Here is a 26,600-nt window from a genome sequence, read left to right on the forward strand (position 1 = left end):
GGAAAGCGTTTGTTTTTTATTTCTGCATATACACTGGGTAATACAAGTCCTTTGAGACTGAGAAATTCAGGGATATGCTGATCGTACCCTATGTCAGGAACATAAAAATGGCTTCATAAACAAACTGAAAGAAACAATCACGTTATAGAGACGAACCACTGGAATGCCTTGTGCAGAATAATGATTGCTCATCTCCACGACACAGACCAGTAGCCTAGAGGTCGAAGAAAACTGGACCAAGCTTACCCTATCTGTTTACGAAATGGTTGACGGCTAAGCGTACAGCATGATAAGCGGGCGAAGCTGTCAGAAATTTTGGAAAGCGAACTGAAAAAACTCATGGGTCTGTAATCCGCAAACGAAGTATTTGGCCCTTTCCGTAGAAAGACTACGATGGGAGCATTCACTAGGTACAAATCAGTCTACAGAAAACGGAGGCCGTCACCTTCCATAATAAGCGATTCGACCACTGCTAGAAAAGGCCATACACCTTGATTTATTCCTTGACCGAACGCTCAGTTCACCACGCCATAAGGTAGCGGGATAGCTAAGGATAGATAGCTATTTTTCCTGCTCAAACCTGCCCTATGAAGTGATCTACTCGGCTGTGTATTCATGAAGCATTTTTCCTCCATATATCGGGGAAAATAAAATAAGTCGTATCAGCCACATAGACAGTGGTTATAGTGTTAAAGTTAGTAGAGGGCGCTGTGACTTGTATCGAGTGGGTATAAATTACCAGGGATGAAAATAAAGTTTCTCTTTTGTTCCAAGGCCATAAGTGGTGTATTAATTCCGTCCCGTCCCGAATCGTCAGTGATTCGTAATAGGTTATGGGCCCAGAATTCTCGGTGTAAATGAGAAGTAGTAGAGTGACGACGGAGAGTGCAGGGGAATGGAGATTAGGAAAAAAGTGTTTGGTTCGGTATAGTATATATATAGTTATATATACACGAAGGAAAGTGGAAGTAACAAGATGGCTGTATGCAACAGACGGAAATTAATTTAGGAGCACTAGAGCACTCAAAGATCAATGACCATCAGAAGGAACACCAGAAAACTAGAAAAATGTGATCTTGAGTTATAAGTAGGATGGAAGAAAACATTGTAGTCAATGTAGTAAATAGTGGTGCAGTGGTTAAGAGTTTGGAAGGTCAACCACGTGTATAATATACAAGGATCAGTGAAGCACTAGTAAACTAGTAACGTGGGATCCAACAGAATTATCAGTAGGATAGAAGGAAACATTGTAGTTAATGCAGTAATTAGTAATGAAGTAATCCAAGTTTAGAAAATCAACCACTTGTATAATTTACAACGGTCAGGGAAACACTAGTGAACAAGTAACATGGGGTCCAACATCATTATCGGTAGGATAGAGAAAACATTGTAATCAATGTAGCAATTAGTAATGGAGAAGAGTTTAGAAAATCAACCATGTGTAAGTTGCAAGGACCAGAGAAGTATTGAAAACTAGGAACAAGGGGTCTATCCTAATTATCGGTAGGATAAAGAAACAATGTAATCAATGTACCAATTAGTAATGAAGAATTTTTAATTTATAAGGATGGACAACAAAGTTACTTTGAGTTTAGTTAGAAAACATTAGAATTTGATATAAATATCAATTCAACACCACTGGATCCAAAATGAAAGAAAAATCAAATTGACGCTCGATCATATTATAAATGGAAAAATAGACCTAGATATAACAGGAAATCGGAGGATTTAATTCTGAAACAAGAAACTATAAATTAAATTGAGCATTTTATGGATTGAGAAATTCACCTAAAGGTTGGAACACGAAATGAGATAATGTTCATCTCGGTATATTCATTGATGGCTCATTATTAAAAGGAGAGTAAGAATAAATAGTGGATTTAATGGAAAGTCTTTATGGAGATAAACAGTTTATTGGAATGGAAAGAGAGAAGATAGTAGAAATTAAAGATTCATCAAAAACTTATAATACATATAAAACATATAACTGCTTGAGAATTCTAGGGTACTATATAGAAGATTAAAAGGCATATAAGTTTCATTAGTTACAAAATCACATCTAAACAGACCAATTTAGAAAATATATAGAGAGACTAGAGAATATATATAAGGTGAGCAGATAAAAAATTCCAAAGAAGAATCTGTGAGTAAACTGATGCAGATAATTTTGCAAGAGAAAGAAAATTAGACGACCATGAGATATATGTTGCCTATTGTCTGCTTATTTCAACAGATAAGACACCAACAGCTGAAGATGATATGTTTTCTTTATCAATGATAAGAGAAAGTAAAATAAAGTAATGATCGAAGACATAGAAGAAAGCCCTAAGCAAAAATATTCAAGATATGATAAAGACGAACAGCACTTAGACAGTTCTGGGTTATATTAAAAAGATTCTGATTTCGAGTTGGAAATGGAGTGATAATGATTTAGATAGTAATGGAAATAACAAACGTATTAGGATTTGATTCTGATGTATCTTGGTCTAGATGAAAATAAGAATAAAACAAAGGGAACTGTGAAGAATATTAAAAGAAAAGAAAAAAGAAAAGTGAACACCCATTAATAATAGATTTGGAATATAGAGGTAAAGAACAGAAGAAAGCTCATAAAGCAAAATAATGTTAGTGAATGATTTGAGTCGAAAGTAATAAGTCAAGGTGATAAAGTTAGAAAATTGGAGAAAACAAAATTGAGTACAATATTAGAAGCAGAAAATGGAGATAGTGGTGAACAATTAGTTATGATACCTCAGTGATACCAAAAGACTATGGCCATGTAAGGCAGAAGTGGACTTGAAGGAACAAGTTAAGAAGACGGCAGTGGTGACCAATTAGTTATGATACCAGAAAGCCATGGACTAATGTAAGGCGGAAATGGACTTGAAGCAGCAAGTTATGAAGACTGGTATGGTAATCAACTAGGAAGTTTTAAGGGATTCATGCCATTTGATAAAAACAACCTGGAGGCATGGAAGAAATTTATTCGAAGAGAAATAGATGTGTATGTTTGGCAGCCCAAGAACAAACTATAAAATCGATATTAAATTGGACAGTGTTTTGGCGACTATTTCTATGAGTGTTCAAAGAGAGAATTGTTTTTAAGTAGAAAACAGACTGTTACGTTTGTTTGTCACATAATTGTGTAGATTCATTTGAGTAAATTATTAATTAAAGTTAAAATTCTCGCGATGTAGAAATAAAATAGTTTTAAGTTTGAACAAATTTGTATGTACAATGTAATAGTTTTGTTCTGGCAATTTGAATGTACTATTGTATTCTTTGTTTACAGTCTTAATTAGATTAAGTTATATAGTACATTTAAATTGAAGGGGAGTGTTAAATATATGACTTGTCTCGATACAAGAGCCAGTATAGAAAGGAGGAAGAAAAGTTAGTAGAGGGCGCTGTGACTTGTATCGAGTGGGTATAAATTACCAGGGATCAAAATAAAGTTTCTCTTTTGTTCCAAGGCCATAAGTGGTGTATTAATTCCGTCCCGTCCCGAATCGTCAGTGATTCGTAATAATAGTGTACTAGGTATATCAGTCGCCATTAAAGCCTGAGGTCGAAGAAAACTGCACCAAGCTTAGCCTTTCTGTTTACGAAATGGTTGACGGCTAAGCGTACAGCATGATAAACGGGCGAAGCTGTCAGAAATTTTAGAAAGCGAACTGAAAAAACTGATGGGCCTGTAATCCGCAAACGAAGTATTTGCCCCTTTCCGTGGAAAGACTACGACGGGGGCATTCACTAAGTGCACAAGTCCTTTTTGTATTCCTATTTGTTTGATTCTTGATGATTTTTTGATAGTTTAGAGGCTCGACTAATGCTATTATTTGCAGATTTGAAGTTTTCGTTAATATCGGAAGAGTCATTGCAACTGGACCTTGTGTGTTACCGTAGGAACACTAGAGATAGTGTGGGTTTTGATGCGATGAAACCCACACAATAACATAGTAAAAAACAAGGACTACGTGGTATTCTTTATTTACAAAAACTGGTTCTATACGACACGAGGAGTACTTTTTCTAACGTCGGGAAAATGAAAAATAGTGTTTCCAAGGGTTGTAATTTGAATTTATACCTGGTTGATTGCGATGGTGTTAATTACACCAACTGACATACGGCCAGTATAAAGTATAAGAAGAAGAAATACCCTTCGGTGTTGTATAGCTGGTTATCTAAGTTGCCACAATGCAAATAAATTGCGCCATCTATTACAGAACCTTCAAAGTTAACAGCCGGACTTACGGTATGAAGAAACTTAAGTGGGTGAATAAGAATTATCCATACTTTCTTATTGAAAATATCGATCCGAGACGGGGTGATTTTCCATTTTCTGATTGTCTAACCTTTTATATTTATTGCAATCGTATTAAATTTATAATTCTATTTAGAATGTTGAATTTTTATACGATTTTATAGAAACTTACAATTAGAGGTATTGAATATATATGTTTGTTCTGCCGATGGATAGATGGCAACAATATTCAATTTGTAGGAATGTTCGTGTGGTCGTTCGATCGAAATGTGTGGCTGTCGATGCGATTATTTGTCCGAACACTCACTACTATTTTTGGAAGGAATTTGCACGATAACTAAAAACACTGATTGAAGTTATTTAATTCTATATTAAATTACATGTAGTCGACAATTACAATCGACAATCGACACTTACATTTGGTACTTACTTACTTTAAGCACTCTTTGTATTATATTTTATCGTAATATATTTTTTAATACAGTAATTTTTTTCTTATTTTTAGCAATATTTTAACTTTAATTAATGCCAATCGTCTTTGAAACTAATCTCAAATACTTACTATCTTAAATATAATCGCAATCCCTTTCCTGCTACTCCTTCCTTGTTTCTGTTTCTTTTTTCTTTTTTTTTGCTTGTATTAATTTTTATTTTTGATAGACATTTTTATTTCAGTGCGCTATTTCAAACGTTGACATTGGTTACAATAATCATCGTATATCGTGCAGGTTTCACGCGGCCATTTCTTCACACACCTTCATCCTGCTGGTCTTCCCGAATCTGTCATTGACCAAGAAGAAGTCGAGATTAGGATCTACTTACGAAGCTCAGATGAACCTCCCAACTTACGACGCAGAATACAAAATTGTCAGAAAGGCAAACACTATCCCAATTCCATTGCCTCCAACTAATCTTATAAGTTATCTGTCTCTGAAATCCTTGGAGACTTTAACATTTGGGAGCTATAGCAAGGTAGGTAGGCTTAGTGACAAGGACCGGTGCTCATCTTCAGCATTAATCCAGAAAAACCTTGATTGATAAAAAGGATAAAACGGAGAAAAAAAAAATTAAAATTAAAATATTATAATGATGATCATGATGAAGAATAGTTTAAAAACTTTTGCTGTTAATTAAAATAATACGCTATTAATTTGATATAAAGGTATTTTAAATTATAAGACAGAACATAGCTATACATTTTATTTAAATTAATGCTAAATAACAGAAATGGTAACTATTCGTACATATTAAAAATTTTATATAATACAAAAGATATGTGAGATTTAGGTAATTTATCATGCCCAGTTAGACAGCACAAGAAGCTGTAATTACTTTAAACTGATTTGCTCCTTATTAATATAATTAGATTTCTTTTTTCGTATAATGTATATAATGCATACTACTCCTGATAAAATTAAAATTAACAAAATATCAGTAATTATAGGAAATATAGGAAATTATAGGAAAGACGTGTGAAACGGTGGCATGCGATTTATTTAATGCAACATCCTGAACTTGTTGCTCAAGCGTGTTTGTTCGATAATCCTATTTAGTTTTAAATTAATATCAGACATTTTACGATCTTTAATATTGTCGAATAATTCCGTTAAACATTTTGTGAGGTTCTTGGATTCACTACCATTACATATTTCTAATAAGGGCGACACATCTGTTAAGTTTTTACCTACAACGTCGGCGATGTCTGGTGTTTCTAGCTCACTTTTGTTTAATTGTATTATATCACTTTTCAGATTGCTTACGTTTAATTGAATATCTTTTGTTAATTGTAATATACTTTCTTGTAAATATTGAATTTTATAAAATATTTTTGAGACAACACTCTCGCTGACCTACATCTCTTCTTGAAAATTTATATCATTACATTCTATTTCGAGGACATTGCTATTTTTGATAGGAGTGTTGTGGTTTCATATGTTTATTTTTCTAACTTTCTAAAAAAATGTGATCAAGCAACACGGCGCTTAAGGATATCGGTGATAAAACATGTAGCAAATCATTATTTGGTCCTTTCTGATATAGAAAAATTCGATACTAGGATAAATCTAAAACTCTTAATTTATTCAGTTTTATAAATACATTGAATGGTATAGTATTCAATAAATTGTGCTGAAGTTCATGCAATTGCGCATCGTTCATTCCTTCTATTTGATTAAAACATGCATTTAATTTATCTATTACAGTTGTCTTGGGAATACTAATACTAGCAAATTTATTATTGCCTAGATTTAATTGCAAGTAACATGTTTTCTTTCGTCTCTTCATAACCGATGATTTTCATAAATTTACTTACCATGTTCCTTGATAATAGGAAGTACCCTCACCACTCCTTCATCCCGAGAAGAGAGCAAACCATTCGATATAATTGGTAAATCTGACGTTCGTGAAAGTGTCTCACTAGACGAATTCTCTAATTTCCTAATTGCTGAGAGGTTCCATCCAAAGCATATTCGCAGACGGAAGGTCAAATCCAAGGAATAGCTACTTATAATTCAGGTAGTTGTTTAGCCTGAGCAACGCAATAATATTAACCTAAATATAGTTGGGTTTTCAGTGGTATCAATTGAAATCCAGAGTAGCATAAACCAGCTAGTGCTGTGTATCAACTGCTAATTGGCCATTCCAGCTTTTACTTCAAAGCGCCACCTCAATGCTGAACAAAGGTACAATTGGATGGAAGAAGCGTAGGGAGATTCTAAAGCAGAATCGGACCATATTCCAAAAATTGCTCATTCAGTTCAAATCAAGGAAGCTGTCGCCAAGCTGACTCGATATATGTCTTGGAACTGTCTTAAAACTGTGTTGGAAAAGTCTACCTCTCAAATTACATTGTCTGACTCTGTAGGTAGGCTCCTACCGCCCTGGATCCTGCAGACAAAAAGGAGGTAAACTGAGCTTACAGGAAGATTCGGGGTACTGCTTAGAGAGGTGAAATATGTAATGAATGCTGGCCGGGCTACCATTATTTTAGCGATTCTCTAAATACCTTACCGTGAAGGTTTGCAATACCATCTCCATCTGAAGTCAACACAAACAGTTCAATTTGCTGTCATTGATCAAGAGAAGTTGAGATTATCATCAACTCACGAAGCTTAGATGAAATACCTCCCTACTTCAGATAATGTGGGCGATGAAGACGCAGCAGAGTATAATTTATGTTTCTCTGAAATTCTTGGAGACTTTGACATTTGGGAGCAGTAGCAAGGTAGGTAGGGTTAATGCGAAGAATAGTAGTTCGTGTTAATATTCAGCATTAATCGAGAAAATCCTGATTAATAAAAAGGAGACTTTAAAATATTATAATGATGATCAGGATGAAGATTAGTTTAAGAACATTTGCTGTTAATTAAAGTAATTCGCTATTAATTTGATATAAAGGTATTTTAAATTATAAGACAAAACATAGCTATATATTTTATTGAAACTAATGCTAAATAACAGAAATGGTTACTATTCCTACATATTAAAAGATTTTATATAATACAAAAGATATGTGAGATTTATGTAATTTATCATGCCCAGATAGACAGCACAAGAAGCTGTAATTACATTAAACTGATTTGTTCCTTATTAATATAATTAGATTTCTTTTTTCGTATAATATATATAATGCATACTACTCCTGATAAAATTAAGATTAACAATATATCAGTAATTATTGGAAAGACGTGTGAAGTGGTGGCAGGCGATTCATTTAATGCAACATCCTGATATTGTTGCTTAAGGGCTTGTTCGATAATTCTATTTAGTTTTAAATTAATATCAGACATTTTACGATCTTGAATATTGTCGAATAATTCCGTCAAGCATTTTGTGAGGTTCTTTGATTCACTATCATTACATATTTCTAATAAGGGAGACACATCCGTTAAGTTTTTATCGACAAGGTCGGCGGTGTCTGGTATTTCTAGCTTACTTTTGTTTAATTGTATTATATCACTTTTCAGATTGCTTACGTTCAACTGAGTATCTTTTTTTAATTGTAATATACTTTCTTGTAAATATTGAATTTTATCAAATATTTTTGAGACAACGGTTTCGTTGACCTGCATCTCTTCTTGAAAATTTATATCATTACATTCTATTCCGAGAACATTGCTACTGTTTACAGAAGTGTGGTTTCCTATGTTTATTTTTCTAACTTGTAAATTTGTTAAAATATTCCTTAAGGGGTCACAAGAAAAGAGGTTGTGGTCAAGCAACACGACGCTTAAGGATATCGGTGATAAGATATGTAGCCAATCATTATTTGGACCTTTTTGATATAGAGAAAGTCGATTATACGATAAATCTAAAACCTTTAATTTATTCAGTTTTATAAATACATTGGATGGTAGAGTATCCAAAAAATTGTGCTGAAGATATAGTTCCTCCAACCTAGAAGCCTCACGAAATGTATTATCATTGATCTGAGTTATATTATTGAAGCTAACATCCAAACAGATATAATTAAAAGATTCGTTTATCGCTTCTATTTGATTAAAACTTGCATTTAATTTATCTATTATAGATGTCTTGGGAATACTGATACTGGTAAATTTATTATGGGCTATATTTAAATATCTGATATTTCCTTGGTAGGTAAATATTTCTTCTGGCAATTGTTTCAATTGATTGAAACTCAAGTCTATATTAGTAAGCTTGTTAAGACCAATGAACGTGTGACTGTTGAGTTGTTCAATTTGATTTCGCGATAAATTGATTGTCTGGAGAAATGACATTTCACGAAAAACGCCCTCAATAATACGAGAGATGTTGTTTCGGGCTAAACTTAAATTTCGAAGATCCGAAAATAAATGGAAGTAGCCGGGTAGGATAGTCGTTATATTATTGCTTTCTAACTCGAGATATTGAACATTGCGGAGTTTTGCATGATCGAGCCTATTAAGTGACGAATTAGTTATGCGTACAACATTAATTAAGGAATAATCTGTCCTTAAGTAGTTGTTCAGAATATTTGTATCTATACTTTGGCACACTAAAATCTTTTGGTTAGAAACAGTGATTTTGGAGCAACTGCAATTCACCTCGGTCAAAAACAACGAAAGCCAAATGACGATTAAGAGTAATCCACAATAATGCTGCATGTTGATCTGAAAAAATATTAAGTTGTAAGTCAACGTTAAATGTAATGTTGTAATCAAATATGTTAAGACATTATGCTGGTTTAGATATGCATATTGTGGAGCTTTTACCAAGCTCCATATACAAAGGAAAAATATTTTTGTCTTAGGAATGTATTCAAAGTGGTGTCTCTGAATATCCCTGATCCTCAGTTTGTCAGAGAGCTAATTCCGTTCCTTGTTTATCATACTCGATGATTTTGTGAATTAGATATGTCTTTAAATGTTTAATAATGTTCTCAAATTAAAACAGTCATATACAAAGAAAAAAAAAGTTCTAGGTTTGTAAACTCTGAGATAATGTCAGCCGACATCAGTTCTTGCATGTATTTTGATCTATTGGTCAAAATGTGAATATCATTGTAAACAATTATTAAATTTGAAGATTCATTTGAACATCATTGTTTTACTGCCTGCCGAAAAAAAAGAGTTTTCTAAGTAAATAAAAATGAAGCGTAAATTTACTACGACGATCCCAAGAACAAAAACCAATTAGTTTTTCCTTGGGAATCATTCAAATCGACATTGAACTGAAATATTATATGGTTGGGTATATAAAAAGTTGTTAAAAGAAAATGAACTTGTTACACTTTATAGTAGCTGAAATAATAATGATTCTTTCGGAACATCCTAACCGATAATCTCGAAAGTTTCTGAGAAACTGTACATCAAATAAAACTTCCCCCTCATCCCGATTATGAGCTACTAAAATGTTACATCACAGATCGTCATTTTACTGTAAAACAAAGTGATAAGCATACTGAATTACATGCAATATATTTAGGAGTTTCGTAAGGTAGTGTACTGGGTCCAGTACTATATCTTCTGTATATAGCCGATCTACCTACAATAAAAATAATCAATGTGGCAACATTCGCAGACGACATAGCAGTCTCAGTCTCTCAATGAGAATCCACCATCAGTGAACTTACAAAGACACCTAAATCAGATACAAATGTGATACAACGAAACAAAATCTACTCATTTAACCTCTACGCCCGTAGAAAAACATGCCCACCAATCTATATCAATAATTGTCAACGCAGAGGATGCTATATATCTTGGTATGCACCTAGATTGATGCCTAACTTGGAAGAAGCACATACTCGACAAACGGAAAAACTTGGACTTAAATTCTACCAAATATATTGGCTTATCGTCTATAGGTCACATATTTATAGTCCTTTGGACAGATTGTGTAAGAGTAATAAAAAAAACTTCCCTATATAAATGCCTCTTTAAAATGAAATCAAATGATAAAAATTCATACAGGCGCCTAATATTAAGATTCGAGTGATTATTTACTACGAGGGTAAGTGAAAAGTTCACAACCTGACACAGGGATGACATTTCAATCAGCAAAATTATATCATTATTTTGTCATTATTTTTATCTGGGTGAACGTATAATTAATTCGTATAACAATATTCAATCTATTCTGTGTACACAATAGTTTATGCTTTGTGTGGCTTCCTTATAACGGATAATTTGAGTACCATACGGTAATAAATCTTTCGTTTTGGATGGATTGCCTTTCAAGAAAATAAAATGTACCTAAAGTTGAGAAAAGTTTACAAGGAATTGTTACTTTCATGTTAACTGTTAAAAAATATAATCAAATTTAAACGAAGTAGTTTGTAAAATGTTTTACCAGAAACCATTGAAAAAGTACACAAAAAATTAGAAAGTGCACGAAAAATATTACCGAACGAACTAGGGTTTCGAAAGTTATCTTTAAGAGATTCTATTGATCGATTAATTTTGAGCGATGCAGATCATTGCTCTTCTCGTTTTTCTTTCACCAGGACAATGCATCTGTTGCAAGATGTATTGGAGAAAGGAAAATTGGAGGGTCTGGGGCACAATTTGGAGACGGTCTCTCCCTATTTCCCTTATTAAGTAATCCCTGACTTGCATCTGTTCGCAATCATCTTTACCTACAAGTAAATATTTTCATTGTCTTCCAAACTCACTTTCGAGAAGGGAAACTGATGTCGTAGGGTCGTTTAACCAAGTGTTTTCACGTCGTGTTGTCAAATCAGATGATGTGGAAAAATTTCCATCTTTCATTGTCCGGCCTAAAACATTTCACTTTAACCTCGTATAGGAGTGTAACATTATTTTGTAAATTATAGTCAATTCAAAATAACAGTGAACTCACGTCATCAATATATTTAATGTGTTGCCTGTCGCAATTTGTAATTTCTTGGACTCACCGAAAAGAAACCGTTCTCATACTAAGTGAGTGACGTATAAAAACAGTGCATAGTTTTTTCAATATATACATATTTCAATAATACAATTATTTCAGAGAAAGCAGCAGAGAAAGCTTAGAGATATGCAGCACCTTGAAGGATGTAGAACATCCCTTCATACACTGTTGGGTAATATATGATTTAAGTGATGTAAAGGAAAACATAATAAGTGGTCCGATAGAGTTTCTGAACATTATATTTAAAACAATAGAATTTTTAAAAGCCTATAAAATCAAGCAAGGCTTATTATTTCAATTTGTGACAAGGATATTTTAAAATGGGATCAATATAAAATTAGTGGTCAGTCATGGCAAGATGATAATAAAAATAGCAGCATTTTAGACAATAAAAGCTGATAGAGAAAGGTAAAATTTGGTATAGCGATTGATTAGGTTTTATTAATAATAGTAATAACATTTATTAATAATTGGAGATGGTGGTTTGGATGAACTCGATCCGACACATTGAAGAATAAATTGACAAATACTGGAATTGTGAACAAATATTAGATATATTGGAAAATAACAGCTTAGTTACTCACTTGAATGAAACTTTCTGAGTAAGGGATTGTGATTCAATGTTGACAATTTTCAAGACAAGGTGATGGGAGTGGAAACATCTAAAAGTGTTTTAAGAGTATGAGAAATTTATATGCACCGATATGTGTGTAACTGTTCCGGATATACACGAGTATTTGGTTAAAATGTATGAGGAGGAAAAATACTAACTAAATACTAACTAAGGAGAATACAGTGATTAAATTTAGTTTTACCAAAGGTGAAATACAAACTAACAAGAAATACAGTGATATCAAAATACGAAGGAAACAAGAACTAATTGTAAAACGTAAATATGATTATGTAAAATATGTTATTTAGATATACACTTGTTAATTAAGTGGATTAGGCCTCCAGGGGATATACAGTACATGGAGTTCAATGCTAATATAATAAAACACAACCCTAACCTACCGACTATTATATTTGTATAATTAACTGTAGTTTTAAGTCCTTCGATAATATATGCGTTAGATATTCAATAATGCTAAAATAAATTATATTTGATAACATTAATTGTGACCTTTTGACGTCATCAATTTAGATGATATGAGTTCACTCTTTTGTCCAACGGACTATATATGACACACAAAAAAGTGCTATATATTGCGTGTGTGCTGCGGTTTGGAATTCTAAAAAAAAAGAATGATAGAATATCATAACATGATAACGTAAATACTGTTTATTTTACTGTGCATCTGTGGCGCATATCGCTTAGATATTATTAGTCAATTTATAATAATTTTCTTTATAACTTTCAAATTATTTTCTTTTGAAAATCCGTTTTTGATTGGACATTTGGAGAACATTTTAAATATCTTTTATCTAGCATCAAAGGTAAATTAATTTATTACGTTATATGTGCCTAAAAATACTTGCTATTGCTTTTGTAGATAAATGGTCTTGTTGTAATAAGAAGCTTAATTAATATGTGAGAGTGTCAGTCTAAAATACTCTGTAAAGTGTATATTGGTAAGGGGCACTATTAATTATTAACTATTGTAATTGTATTATAACGGGTCAATTGAAAAGTCCCCGGTCTACCATAAATTAGTTTTTTTATCCAGCATAATTCCTTTTAAGGGTGATTTCAAAGGTGGTTTTAGCGACCCTACTAATTTTCAATATCTCTGCTTGATCTAAATGAATCCCAATAAGATTTAAAAAGCAGGCAACCTGTCAGTTGTTAATAGTTTCAACTTTTCTTTATTAATTCTCAAGCCATATGGCTCTCAAATACGAAATATATCATGTAGAATGCTTGAAGACTCATCGTCTGTATCAGCCAATATGGCAAATAATAACTATGATGATTGAAATATTTAGCATGTCAACAGTTTAGAGTCAACCGGATAGCTATGAATGCTATTCGATAGATCTCTACTTCTTTTAGTTAACAGTCTCTGTACATCAATCCTCTCTCAGTGCTCCTTTTTTTCGGCCAATAATGAATTATAATTACTATAGTTAAACTATAATTACAATAGTATTTTTATTAACGGGTCAATTGAAAAGTCCCCGGCCTAACACACAGATAGCGCTACTAGGAATTCAATCCATATTTTATTTAGTTAGCCCTAACCCTCAAGAGATATGTATACAAATTTGACAGTTGTCGGATCATTAGTTTGTGAATTATAGCATTTCGAGTGAAACAACTTTTGTTATTGTGAAAAAAAAATGGATAAAAAGGAATTTCGTGTGTTGATAAAATATTGCTTTTTGAAGGAAAAAAATACAGTTGAAGCAAAAACTTGGCTTGATGCCGAGTTTCCGGACTCTGTCTCAGGAAAATCAACCATCAAGGATTAGTATGCTAAGTTTAGACGTGGTGAAATGAGCACCGAAGACGCAGAACGCAGCGGACGCTTTATTCAAAAGAGGTTGTTAGTGACGAAAGCATTAAAAAACCCACAAAAGGATTTTGAATGACGGTAAATTGAAATTAAATGAAATAGACAGACACTCAAAAGATATCAACTGAACGTATACATCATATCATTCGCGAATATTTGAGAAATTAAGAAAGCTCTGTGAAAAGTGGCGGCACCCACGAGCTCAGTTTTGATCAAAATCAACGACGAGTTGATGATTCGCAGCAGTGTTTGAAGATGATCAGGCATAATAAACCCGAGTTTTAGCGTCGATATTTGATAATGGAAGAAACATGGCTCCATCATTTCACTCCGAAGTCAATCGATAGTCATCCGAGTGGACTGCACACGATTAATCCGTTCCAAATCGTGGGAAAACACAAGTGGTAAGAAATTTTGAAGCCTGTTTTGAAGCAAAGGACAAATCGTACTACAAAAATGGCATCGAAAAGTTGGTGGGTCTTTATAATCGGTCTATCATCCTTGAAGGGAATTATGTTGAATAAAAAAAATATTTTACCAAAAAATATGTTTTCCTATGGTACGCTAGGGACATTTCAATTGATCTATTATATAATGAAGACATGTAACAATGTAACAGTTTATGGTTATTAAAATATATAAATAATTATCTACTTACTGATTTAAATATTAACATAAATGAATAGCACAAAATCGCAACAGGACAAAGAATGATATGAACTCTATTCTCGTTTACGGATGACTAAACTCATATAGCAGATAAACGCTCTGACTTCCTTTGACAACATTAAAATCATCCAGATATTAAAATAAGTAATACCGGAGAATCACACGTAACCTTTTTATATCACTACATAGTATAAAACAAAGTCGCCTTTTCTGTCCCTATATCCCTATGTGCGCTTAAATCTTTAAAACTACGCAACGGATTTTGATGCGGTTTTTTTCAATAGATAGAGTGATTCAAGAGGAAGGTTTATATGTATAATACATGCATAATATACTAAGGCAACATTGCTAATTTTAGAGGTTTCTAACGTGATGTCGTAAATTAACCTATTTTTTTAGGCTTATTTAGCAATTAGCAAAAACGCTGCCTAACCCTTCGAGTTAGATCAAATTAATGTACTACAGTATTGTACACCATAAAATGGTCTACAAAAAAGTCCGCGATGGTATATGTTTATCTTTTAGGGATAACCCACATTAACCATTTTTATTGTTTACTTTTTACGTGAGAAAATGGCTTATTTACGAAGCTATTTTAAGCAATACGGCATTAATCCTTATCGAATTAAGTACCTTAAATACAGTGTGCAATTAATATAGATCAATATGGTTCCTTACAGCATGTAAATTAAACAAATATTTTCGGAGATATTACAAATTTAAAATTTGCGTTTAAAAATGTGTAATGTAATAAAAATTGTATGAATTTAGATATTCCAAAGATAGCAGGAAATCTTCATAGTAAGTATAGGGGAAGAGGAATTGTTTTACTCCAAATTTAATGCGTGCAGGCCAAGGGCAGTAATGAATGAACCAAAAATACTGGATCGATTTTAATCATGTTTTCATTGAGTGACATAGGCATATATATTTTATGCCCGTGCAAAGTCGGAGCGGGCCGCTATGTTTTTATATACAACGTTCATATTTTTTCTTTAGTGTATTTAATTTAGTATCAGCATTGCACCCGTGCGAAGCCGGGGCGGGTCGCTAGTTATCTAATATATCTCATATTAAAGCACGTGATTAACTCATTGTTTAATAATATAATTGTATAAAATAGATTGAATAAATATGATTTAAGACATATTTCATAATTGGTACTTTTTATTATCAATTCTTTGAAGATCTCATCGAATAATACCATAGTGTTTTAAATTTTTAATTTTAAATGCAGAATAATTTTAATTACCTACATTTTACTGATAACTTTAATCTATATATTAAGCAGCTTAGCGATTTCAATTATTTTCATTATTAACTTTATGGACCTAACTTTTGGAAAAGCAATAGTTAATTTAATGATGCAAATACATTCCATTCTATCTAGTTGTGTTCGTTATTCTTTTAATATACATAACGTCTAATATCATCGAATGTCAAATATCAAATTCAAAATTGTGTTATTCATCCCCTGTTTCAATATACAATCATATATCAGTTTATTTATTGTTCCACTCTTAATAACATAAAAGAAATTAAAGGTCATGTATTATTATATTTGATGAACTGGGGTTGTTACATTTGTGAAAATACTCTTACTTATAATACTTTGTTATAATGTTAGTTTGCATATATTTTAATATGTTTCATTACAGAAACATTTATTGTATTAACTAATATTATGTATCAAATATATTTCGCATATTGTATTGAAAATACTTATTAGAAATTAGCTTAGTCTGTTTTAGTCAATAGTTATTTAGTAAATTTTAACAATTAGCCATTTTACTCTACTACGAGAAAAAATGATTTAATACATTGTGAACGAATTTTAATCACAGTATATCTATTTTTAAAAATTGTTCTTCAATAAATTTGTGGAGTATCACTTACTATTTTTGATAACAATCTTTTTAATCGATACAACTTTTAAAAAAATATATAAACGAACTTTTACTAGGATAGCATACCAACTAACATCGACATTTGCGATATGCTTTGTGGGAGAGTGAGTAAATTGAGATTGGTTTTGAAATGTGGAATGATAATATTGAACGAATAACACGGTTATGGCTACCTTTGATGGAAGAAATTTTAGCACATCTACTTTTTTTGCATTGTCATCGATCAGGTAATTATAGGATTATATCAAATGATGAGGGCCGTTGAATACCTCAGTGAGCTATTAAAATAAATTCATTGTCTTATTATTCGATTCATCTAGTAAAATAAACTGATTATCAGGCTGGTATGAAAATAATATAAAAGGGAATGGAATAGAGTTAAGCTCTTGGCTCGCATTACTATCCGCTGCAGTACTCATAAATCATTAAGGTAAGTTGTTAAATTTTGTTTAATTTTTATTAAAATTGTTTGTAAATATGATTGAATCCAAACTAACAGCGAACTGTGAGATAATATGATCTGTGGAAATTAGTTGAATTTATAAAACAGTATATTTATGTTAACAAGTTGAAATATCTTGAATGATGTCAAAAATAGTGGACATATGCTCTTATATAAGTTGCAATCTTAGTTTTTGGAAATTTACCCGGAATATATGACGTTCCTATTTATTAATATGATTATGACTGGATTAACACCTGACAATAAGTTGTTATTATACAATCGAATATTGAAGCTAGTTGGACTTACGATGTGCAATTATTGGATTGCATAAAAGCATCTAATATTAAAATAATCCCACTTTACCAAAACAGTTCTTTGTAGCTTGTTACTGGCTAGTGATACGCTTACGACAACTGCAGTAACGATTTAATTCGGTTATAGCAGCTTGTAATATACTACACCTTGCTGATACCACCATATGCACGGCAAAACCTATTGACATTGGAAAACATCCAAACTGAATGCTTATCGTCTCATACGCTAATCTCTAGAAGCAGTTGATTAAATATTTGCTAAGCTGTCTTTTTTAGAGTTTGAGCTGTTTCTCAGTTCACAATAAGACTTGCATTGTTCTCAAACGTTCTTTGTCACTGACATACAAATCACCATATTACACACACATTATATCATATTTTCAATTGTAAATTTCAAATCAAATAATAAAAGCAACAAATGTTAGGTTAAGTTGTTTACAAGTGCAGGTGTAGGAGTGGTAGTTCTATTCTACGGCAAGAAGTATTGTATGTCTTGTGGAAATATGGATATATATATATATATATATATATATATATATATATATATATATATACTCAAGAATTATAAACAACGTGATGAGAAAATGTGGAATAATTTCGAAAATAGTAAAACGAACAATTTTGTTTTCCTATACAAATTATCACTGTCATAGGGGATATAAATGTTTATTAATATCAAACATTAGTGAGTGAGCGAAATTTATTTTGTTACTTAGGAAAAATCACTAATCACTTCTTAGTAAGAACCCAATAATATAATAGTTATTGAAAATGACGTCGTTTGAGGCAATGCACATTCTGCAGGCTAATTTCGTGCCACTTGCAAGGTATTATACTGGAAAGTATTTTTCATATAACCATTTTCATGTCAGTTTCAATATAACAGAATAAATTCAAAAATATAATATAAAAATTTTTATCAGAAATAAGTTAGCAAAATCTTAAATAATAGCCAATAAAAGGAAAAATGTATTTCTTACTAGGAACGCTGTTACCACTACCGGATATAGGCATGTAATATTTAATTAATAAATATAAATTAATTTTTTTGGACAACATGGATACAGAAAATGATGGGCACAATCCTCCAGAACAGCAAGTTGGTGAAGATATTCAAAATCACTCAAAAAATTGAATCGTGGAATAGCACTCGCGGAATAACTATCTTAGTCAAAAAAGGAATCAAACTCACTAACCCATCGAAACTACCTCTATCTAGATTGAAATTCATGATGGTCCAATCGTGGTCGGCCCCACGCATAACTCGTCTACATTCTAAACTATCTTTAGCGGCCCAACCCCAAAAGTAATCGGAGGAGACGTTAACGCTCACCATCCTATGTGGGATTACTAGCTCTCAGCGCAAACCTGCGGCTCGCTATTGGATAACCGGGCAGTCCAAGCATACTGGATTTTTTCATTCTCCAGATCATCAATCATCCTTCGGATTTACAAATTCTCGATGAGTTAAACTCGGATCATAGTGCGATTATATTTATTCTGGACGACTGTTATGCATTTGAAATTTTTAATCTAGGAAGAAAACTGACAGTAAGAGATATCAGGAAATTATCCTTGAATCCGCACCAGTTCCGAAGATCGATCGACCTGAGCAATTTGATCGTGCTATGTCGTTGTGTCATCAGTTGAAGTAACATCTTATTAAAACTATCAAATTGACCCAGTTCCTGAAATCATCAAGAGATATTCTTATCGTACCACCATCGAGTCCGCAGACAAAATGGTGGTCAACAGTGTGAAGGATGCCATCAAAGCTTGTCGATCTGAGAAATGGAATTCATTTCCATCGGACCATGGTACTCCATCTTTCGGGTGACTTTCTAAAAGCCTCATGTGGAAGCTGCAAAACGTCATCCCCCTGGCCACAAAAAGGCCGGGCTCCTCGCCAAAACCTATGAGGTCCAGGTGGAATGCCCTCCTCTTGCTTCAAATTTTAAAAATGCATTTTCCAAAGACAGCCTGCGCATAGTCCCACCTGCTCATTCTTGCGGGTCTCTGCAAAAAAGAATCAGGCAAAAAGAATGGCGAGCGCCGATAATCAACGAAGTGGCTGTTGTTTTTGTCGTAGAAAATTTAAAATGAAAATTGAATCCAGAAAAACAAAAGATGCAAAGTTCGTCGAGTTATCTGCAGAGGATAATGATAATTTATGTTAATAAAACAATAACAAAGAAAAATCAGTAATGTTTATTAAATTTACTACATTATTATGACATTTATTGTATATTAAAAATATTTAATTACATAGAAACACCATTACATAATAAAAATATCTTACTCTTAATGTACTCTCTATAATATTTTTCTATTATATTAATTAACAAATATTTAATTACAAGACATCAAGTATTATTATACTAATCTAATTTGTTCTGTATTAACAACATCTGCTTTTTTTCGTACTTGATATACGACATATATTATCCAAGATAATATTAATATGAACGCAATATCCGAAAATATAACAAAGATAGGCGAATCACGTGAATGAGTTACTACAATACGATGACCCTGATCTTGAAGCGTTTCCACTAGTTTGGAAAGCTTATTTAGTTGTAATTTGATATCGGATATATCAGCTTCTTGGATATTTTCGATTAGTTTGATGAAACATTCCGTTAAGTTTATATATTCGCTACTTTTACAGATACCCATCAAGGAAATATTATATGATTGAGCTGCTTCTAATTGGTGATCCTGTTCTTGAAGCTTAGATACTTGCTGGGAAATCTCCTTTAGTTTCGAATTTATGTCGGATATTTCAGATTCTTGAATATTTTTGATCAGGTTGGTTAAACATACGGTAAAGTTTTGATGATCATTATACTTACAGATATCGAAAAGGGAAGATATCATCATTAAGTTTTTACTGGCATGAATAGAATTTTGTGAAGAATCCAAAGATACATTTGAAATTTCAGGTATATGTAAAATACTATCGTTTAGTTTTATTATGTCATTGTTCAGATCGCTTATATTTAACTGTGTATCCCTTGTTAATTGCAGTATTTTTTTTTGGAAATATTCAATTTTATCAAATATCTTTGAGACTTGGCTATCGTTTACTTGTATCTTTGTTTGATAGGAATTATCATAACATTCCATTCCGAGAACATTGCTATTATCGACCTGAGCATCATAGTCTCCTAAATATATTTTTCTGCTTTGTAAATTTGTGACAATATCTCTTAGGACTTGGCAAGACCAAGGATTGTGATGTATTAATACTTTCTTTAATGACAACGGCGAAAAAATGTATAACCAATCGTTATTTGGACCATTCTGGTACAGTGAAAATTGGTTGTATGATAAATCTAGATATGTTAGATTAACCAGATTCGCAAATACCTTGGATGGTATATTACTTAACGAATTGTGTTGAAGATGAAGTTCCTTCAAATTAGAAGCTTCCTTAAAGGCATTTGCATTTATTTTTGTTACGTTATTGTAACTAACATCCAAATATTTATAATCACATGTTTCAATTATATTTTCTATATGATTATGATTCATAGTTAATTTGCTTATTTTACTGTTACTGACATAAATACCAGTAAAATTATTATGAGCTATATTTAAATAAGTAATACTACTCTGATAGGAAAATATGTTTTCCGGCAACTGTTTCAACTTATTAAAACTCAAATCTATATAGGTAAGTTGTTTCAAACCGACGAAAGTATAAATATCCAATTGCTTGATTTGGTTATGCGATAAATTAATTTCTTGAAGTTCAGTCATTTCACGGAATACGCCTTCGATAATCTCGGATATATTGTTATGAGCCAAACTCAAATTCCGAAGTTGATGGAAATTCCGAAAAAAACCGGGTATAATTATTGATATGTTATCATTATTTAGTTCCAGTTGTTGAAAGTTGAAGTTATATGGATAATCAAGTTCCGTCAATGAAGAATGAGTTATACGCAATATATCATAAGCATTATTATATCTATTATATCCTAAATCATTTAAATAGATATGCAGATCTGACATGTCGATTTGTTGGCAGCTATACACAATCTCATTAACTTCTTCTAGCGTGAAGCATGTACAATCCATACTAATTACAAATATTGATAGCCATATTGCTATAACTGTTAACCAACAACAATATATTTGTTGCATGCCGATCTGAAAAAGAATCTTTGAGATAAATATTTTATAAAATAATATAGAATCTAATATAAAATATTAGGCGCTTGCATGTTTTCTGATCAATCTGTCACTTTAGGAAGGCATTTATTGATAAAACTTGGTACAATATATATTAACCAAAATATTTGCCGTTAATCTCTACTAGATCTCTACAAAGTTAATTTGGCAAATAAAAACATCGATTAAGTTCTGCACTTCTTGAGACATCATGTCTGTCAGACTGGCTTTTCTACAACATGGTCTCTGTTAACATCAGAGATAACTTCAGTAACTGTTTCATTCCGTTTTAGTAGTTTGTTATACATTAAACCTTACTATACTACAGCGAAGAGAACACGATGTATGATGTGAATAGCTGGTTGAGACAATGCACACTTAAGTAAAATAAATAGCATTTCAACATAATTTGGTTACGCATGACGTTAAATCACGACAAATAAATAGCATTTCAACATCATTGTTTACAAGTCCATATTTCGTTGAGAATTAAGTTTGGATAACGATGTTGTTCTTCTTTAGGGCAATTAGTAGTGAAATTGAATGTTGAAAAACCGAAAATAAAATCAAATTTGTATCAATATATGTTAGTTAAATATATCAATATATAAGACGAAAGGTCTTCTTCAATAAATAACTTTGTAATAAGGTAATTTATATAAAGGTAGATATACTAAAGTACTGAAAGCAAACAAAACAAACAACAAGCTTGTGTCAAAAATAATATATGTTATGTCGAAATAACATCATCGATATAATTAATTACATATATTCACATGATGTATTTCCTTAGATTTTTTCACACATCCAATGTTGTCTAAATGCATCTTGCATGTCCGAATTCTTCACTCGCAATATTATTTTATAGTCTATTCAAAGCAGCAGTGACGCACGTCATCAACATATGGCTGCCAAATGTTGTAAATTCGTTTTACAATCAGACAATATTTTCCTTCTCATTTTATTCTATTTGAAAAGAAATAGAATGCCCTTTGGCAGTGGTGCGAACATGTAACCGAATCGCCTGCAAAATTCGCCCGTTTGTGAAACGTCTGCAAAATTCTTCAAAATATTATAATTACGGGCTATAATACTTGTTTAACCCTTTGTTTCAAGTCAGTCTTTGTTTTGAGTCAAAAACTGATTGCGTCTGTAATCAGTTATTTCGAACAGGAACGAGATAACGGGGCCACCCTCTAGCCAGTACAATGTGTTAGAGAAGTAAGCATGTTTACTGATAAATATACATTGCCGCACTTTTTATTGAAAATATTTTTTGCGTGTTGTAGCTGCACTGACTTTAAAAGAATACAATTTTTAAAACATACAACAAAATCAATGAAGAATTATTATATCAGTTCGTATATTTAGATGAGACGTGGATATTTCAAAATGATAATAAATATAGTGTAAAGGCAATTACAGTTTATGGAAAAATCTTCATGCTGGAAACAGGAAAGGTTTAATTCCTGGTGCGGAATTAGTGTTTTCTTCCAAGGGTGACTACCATAGAGAAATGAACTATGACTTGTTTTTGCAATGGTTTGATAATCAGCTTTTAAAGAATTTAGAGAAATCATCAATTATTGTTATGGACAGTGCATCATATCACAGTACACTGATGGAGAAGATTCCAATATATGCATCAACAAAGGCTGCAATTAAGGAATAGCTGAAGGTACTTTAAATAAGTATTGAATAAACCATGTTAAAGAATGAACTATTTAAAATTGTTACTCAGTAAATATAAATGAAATATTTGACTGCATTTTATGTAATTTACTTTTTTAAAAGATACATGGTAGACTTGATTACTGAACGTTATGGCCACAGAGTATTACATCTTCCTCCCTAACACTGCATATTTAATCCAATTGCGTTGATATGGGGTATTGCAAAAATTATTACAATATACATTTATGTCAAGAAGGATATTGAAACCAGAACTCTTTGAATTTATGGAAAGAATTGATTGATTGAATAAAACTTTATGAATGTTGATTTATGATTCAATGCTGACAAATACCAAGAGAGGGTGATCAAAAATTGTATTATAGAGTGAGAGAAATAATACTGTTTTGCGGATATGTCAAATGAGTTAAGAAATATACTGTGATTAAATCTAGTTTTAGGTAGTAACAAAACAAGCTAAGGAGAAATATAACAATTTTTTACAACCATACAAAATTAACAAGTAAATAAAAACAATACTCTAGAATTAGCAAATGATGTTGAGCAAATCATTCATCACATGTTGGAAGTAGTTGTTTCATCAAATGCTAATATATTTAAAATTATATTATATTCCTCGACGGTTTAAGCCTTGTCTCAAACTAATTAATACGCTTAAGTTGTACGATTCATAGTCCTGAGATATTTTGGCCTTACAGTTCCTTCATTGGTGCCATTAGACAATATGACGGAAGAGTATCCGCATAAGGTTCTAAAATTTTATCTTCAAATCAAAGAATAAAAGTGTCGAACGAACACTGTGTAAAGCAATAGTACTAGATCGAAAAGTTTTATTTTATATAAAGAAGTGCCAAAACCGTTAAAGTTAACAATCGTCGCATTTTCATCTGTATGATATTGTTAATCATAAAATATGCAAGCACCTAAAACTAAGTAAAATTTATGATTATCTAAATAAAAATGCCCAAATGGAGCTCTATCCTCATGAGTATATTTAAAAACTAGCGAAAACACGTTTGAAATTAAATTGCAATCACAAGATTGATTCATTAATACAATTTTGAGCAGTCATATTCTAGTTATGAAGAACAAGATGTTTTTCTCTTATCGTATTTAATTAATATTATATTCAGTTATCATATTAACTTGAATAAGATGACTATCGGATCATTAGTTTGTGAATTATAGCATTTTGAGTGAAGCAATGTTGATAAAATTAAACTTTCTGAAGGGAAAAAATACAGTTGAAGCAAAAACTTGGCTTGATGCCGAGTTTCCGGATACTTCCCCAGAAAAATCAACCATCAATGATTGGTATGCTATGTTTAGACGTGGTGAAATGAGCACCGAAGACGGTGAAGGCAGTGGACGCCCAAAAGAGGTTGTTACCGACGAGAACATTAAAAATATCCACAAAGTGATTTTGAATAAACGTAAATTGAAATTGAATGAAATAGCAAACACTCTAAAGATATCAACTCATATCATTCACGAATATTTGGGTATGAGAAAGCTCTGTGCAAAGTGGGTGCCGCGCGAGCTCACTTTTGACCAAAAACAACGACGAGTTGATGATTCGGAGCAGTGTTTGAAGATGACCAAGCATAATAAACCCGAGTTTTAGCGTCGATATTTGATAATGGAAGAAACATGGCTCCATCATTTCACTCCGAAGTCAATCGATAGTCATCCGAGTGGACTGCACACGATTAATCCGTTCCAAAGCGTGGGAAAACACAAGTGGTAAGAAATTTTGAAGCCTGTCTTGAAGCAAAGGACAAATCGTACTACAAAAATGGCATCGAAAAGTCGGTGGGTCTTTATAATCGGTCTATCACCCTTGAAGGGAATTATGTTGAATAAAAAAAATATTTTACCAAAAAATATGTTTTACTATGGTACGCTAGGGTCATTTCAATTGATCTATTATATAATGAAGACATGTAACAATGTAACAGTTTATGGTTATTAAAATATATAAATAATTATCTACTTACTAATTTAAATATTAACATAAATGAATAGCACAAAATCGCAACAGGACAAAGAATGATATGAACTCTATTCTAGTTTACGGATGACTAAACTTATATAGCAGATAAACGCTCTGACTTCCTTTGACAACATTAAAATCATCCAGATATTAAAGTAAGTAATACCGGGGAATCACACGTAACCTTTTTATATTATCTAATATATCTTATATTAAAGCACGTGATTAACTCATTGTTTAATAATATAATTGTATAAAATAGATTGAATAAATATGATTTAAGACATATTTCATAATTGGTACTTTTTATTATCAATTCTTTGAAGATCTCATCGAATAATACCATAGTGTTTTAAATTTTTAATTTTAAATGCAGAATAATTTTAATGATTACCTACATTTTACTGATAACTTTAATCTATATATTAAGCAGCTTAGCGATTTCAATTATTTTCATTATTAACTTTATGGACCTAACTTTTGGAAAAGCAATAGTTAATTTAATGATGCAAATACATTCCATTCTATCTAGTTGTGTTCGTTATTCTTTTAATATACATTCTAACGCCAAACATCATTTTCAAAATTGTATTATTCATTCCCTGTTTCAATATACAATCATATATCACTTTATTTATTGTTCCACACTTAATAACATAAAAGTAATTAAAGGTAATGTATTATTATATTTGAAGTACTGAGGTTGTTACATTTGTGAAAATACTCTTACTTGTAATACTTTGTTATAATGTTAGTTTGCATATATTTTAATATGTTTGAATACGGAAACATTTATTGTATTAATTAATATTATGTATCAAATATATTTCGTATATTGTATTGAAAATACTTAGTTTTAAAATACTTATTAGAAATTAGCTTAGTCTGTTTAACTCAATAGTTATTTAGTCTATTTTAACAACTAGCCATTTTACTCTACTACGAGAAAAACATGATTTAATACATTATGATCGAATTTTAATCACAGTATATCTATTTTTAAAAATTGTTGTTCAATAACTTTGTGGAGTATCACTTAGTATTTTTGATAGCAATCTTTTTAATCGATACAATTTAAAAAAAAATAAAAAAACGAACTTTTACTAGAATAGCATACCAACTAACACCGATATTTGCGATTTGTTTTTTAAATATTTGCTAAGCTGTCTTTTTTAGAGTTTGAGCTGTTTCTAAGTTAACAAAATCTTAAATAATAGCCAATAAAAGGAAAAATTTATCTCTTACTAAGAACGCTATTACCACTACCGGATATAGGCATTTAATTAATAATTACAAATTAATTGTTTTGGACAACATGGATACAGAAAATG

The 26,600-nt window shown here is 31.7% G+C and overlaps 1 protein-coding gene and 1 long non-coding RNA gene across 8 annotated transcripts; both read right to left on the bottom strand.

The window, feature by feature from the left end:
* Positions 1–4,871: 4,871 nt before the first annotated feature.
* Positions 4,872–5,237, bottom strand: LOC143195721 (uncharacterized). The gene is made up of 2 exons (XR_013005586.1): positions 5,114–5,237; positions 4,872–5,044 (listed from the first exon to the last, which is right to left on the bottom strand). It is a non-coding gene; the product is annotated as an uncharacterized LOC143195721 (long non-coding RNA).
* Positions 5,238–7,684: 2,447 nt separating this feature from the next.
* Positions 7,685–25,381, bottom strand: LOC143195716 (uncharacterized). Of its 7 annotated transcripts, none has more exons than XM_076403145.1 (3): positions 25,274–25,331; positions 12,202–12,279; positions 7,685–9,375 (listed from the first exon to the last, which is right to left on the bottom strand). In XM_076403145.1, exon 3 carries the CDS (start codon positions 9,367–9,369, stop codon positions 7,828–7,830), a length of 1,542 nt encoding a protein of 513 aa, XP_076259260.1. In that variant the 5' UTR covers positions 9,370–9,375; positions 12,202–12,279; positions 25,274–25,331; the 3' UTR covers positions 7,685–7,827. The 7 variants fall into 7 exon arrangements, with proteins under 7 accessions (XP_076259260.1, XP_076259259.1, XP_076259258.1 ...); XM_076403144.1 differs by lacking the exon at positions 25,274–25,331 and adding an exon at positions 14,732–14,816; XM_076403143.1 differs by lacking the exon at positions 12,202–12,279 and having other exon boundaries at positions 25,274–25,359.
* Positions 25,382–26,600: the final 1,219 nt, after the last annotated feature.

The sequence above is a fragment of the Rhynchophorus ferrugineus genome, unplaced genomic scaffold, assembly GCF_030347505.1.
Source record: "Rhynchophorus ferrugineus isolate W39M unplaced genomic scaffold, kcgeb_rfMv2 rfM4, whole genome shotgun sequence".
NCBI classification, from domain to species: Eukaryota; Metazoa; Arthropoda; class Insecta; order Coleoptera; family Curculionidae; genus Rhynchophorus; species Rhynchophorus ferrugineus.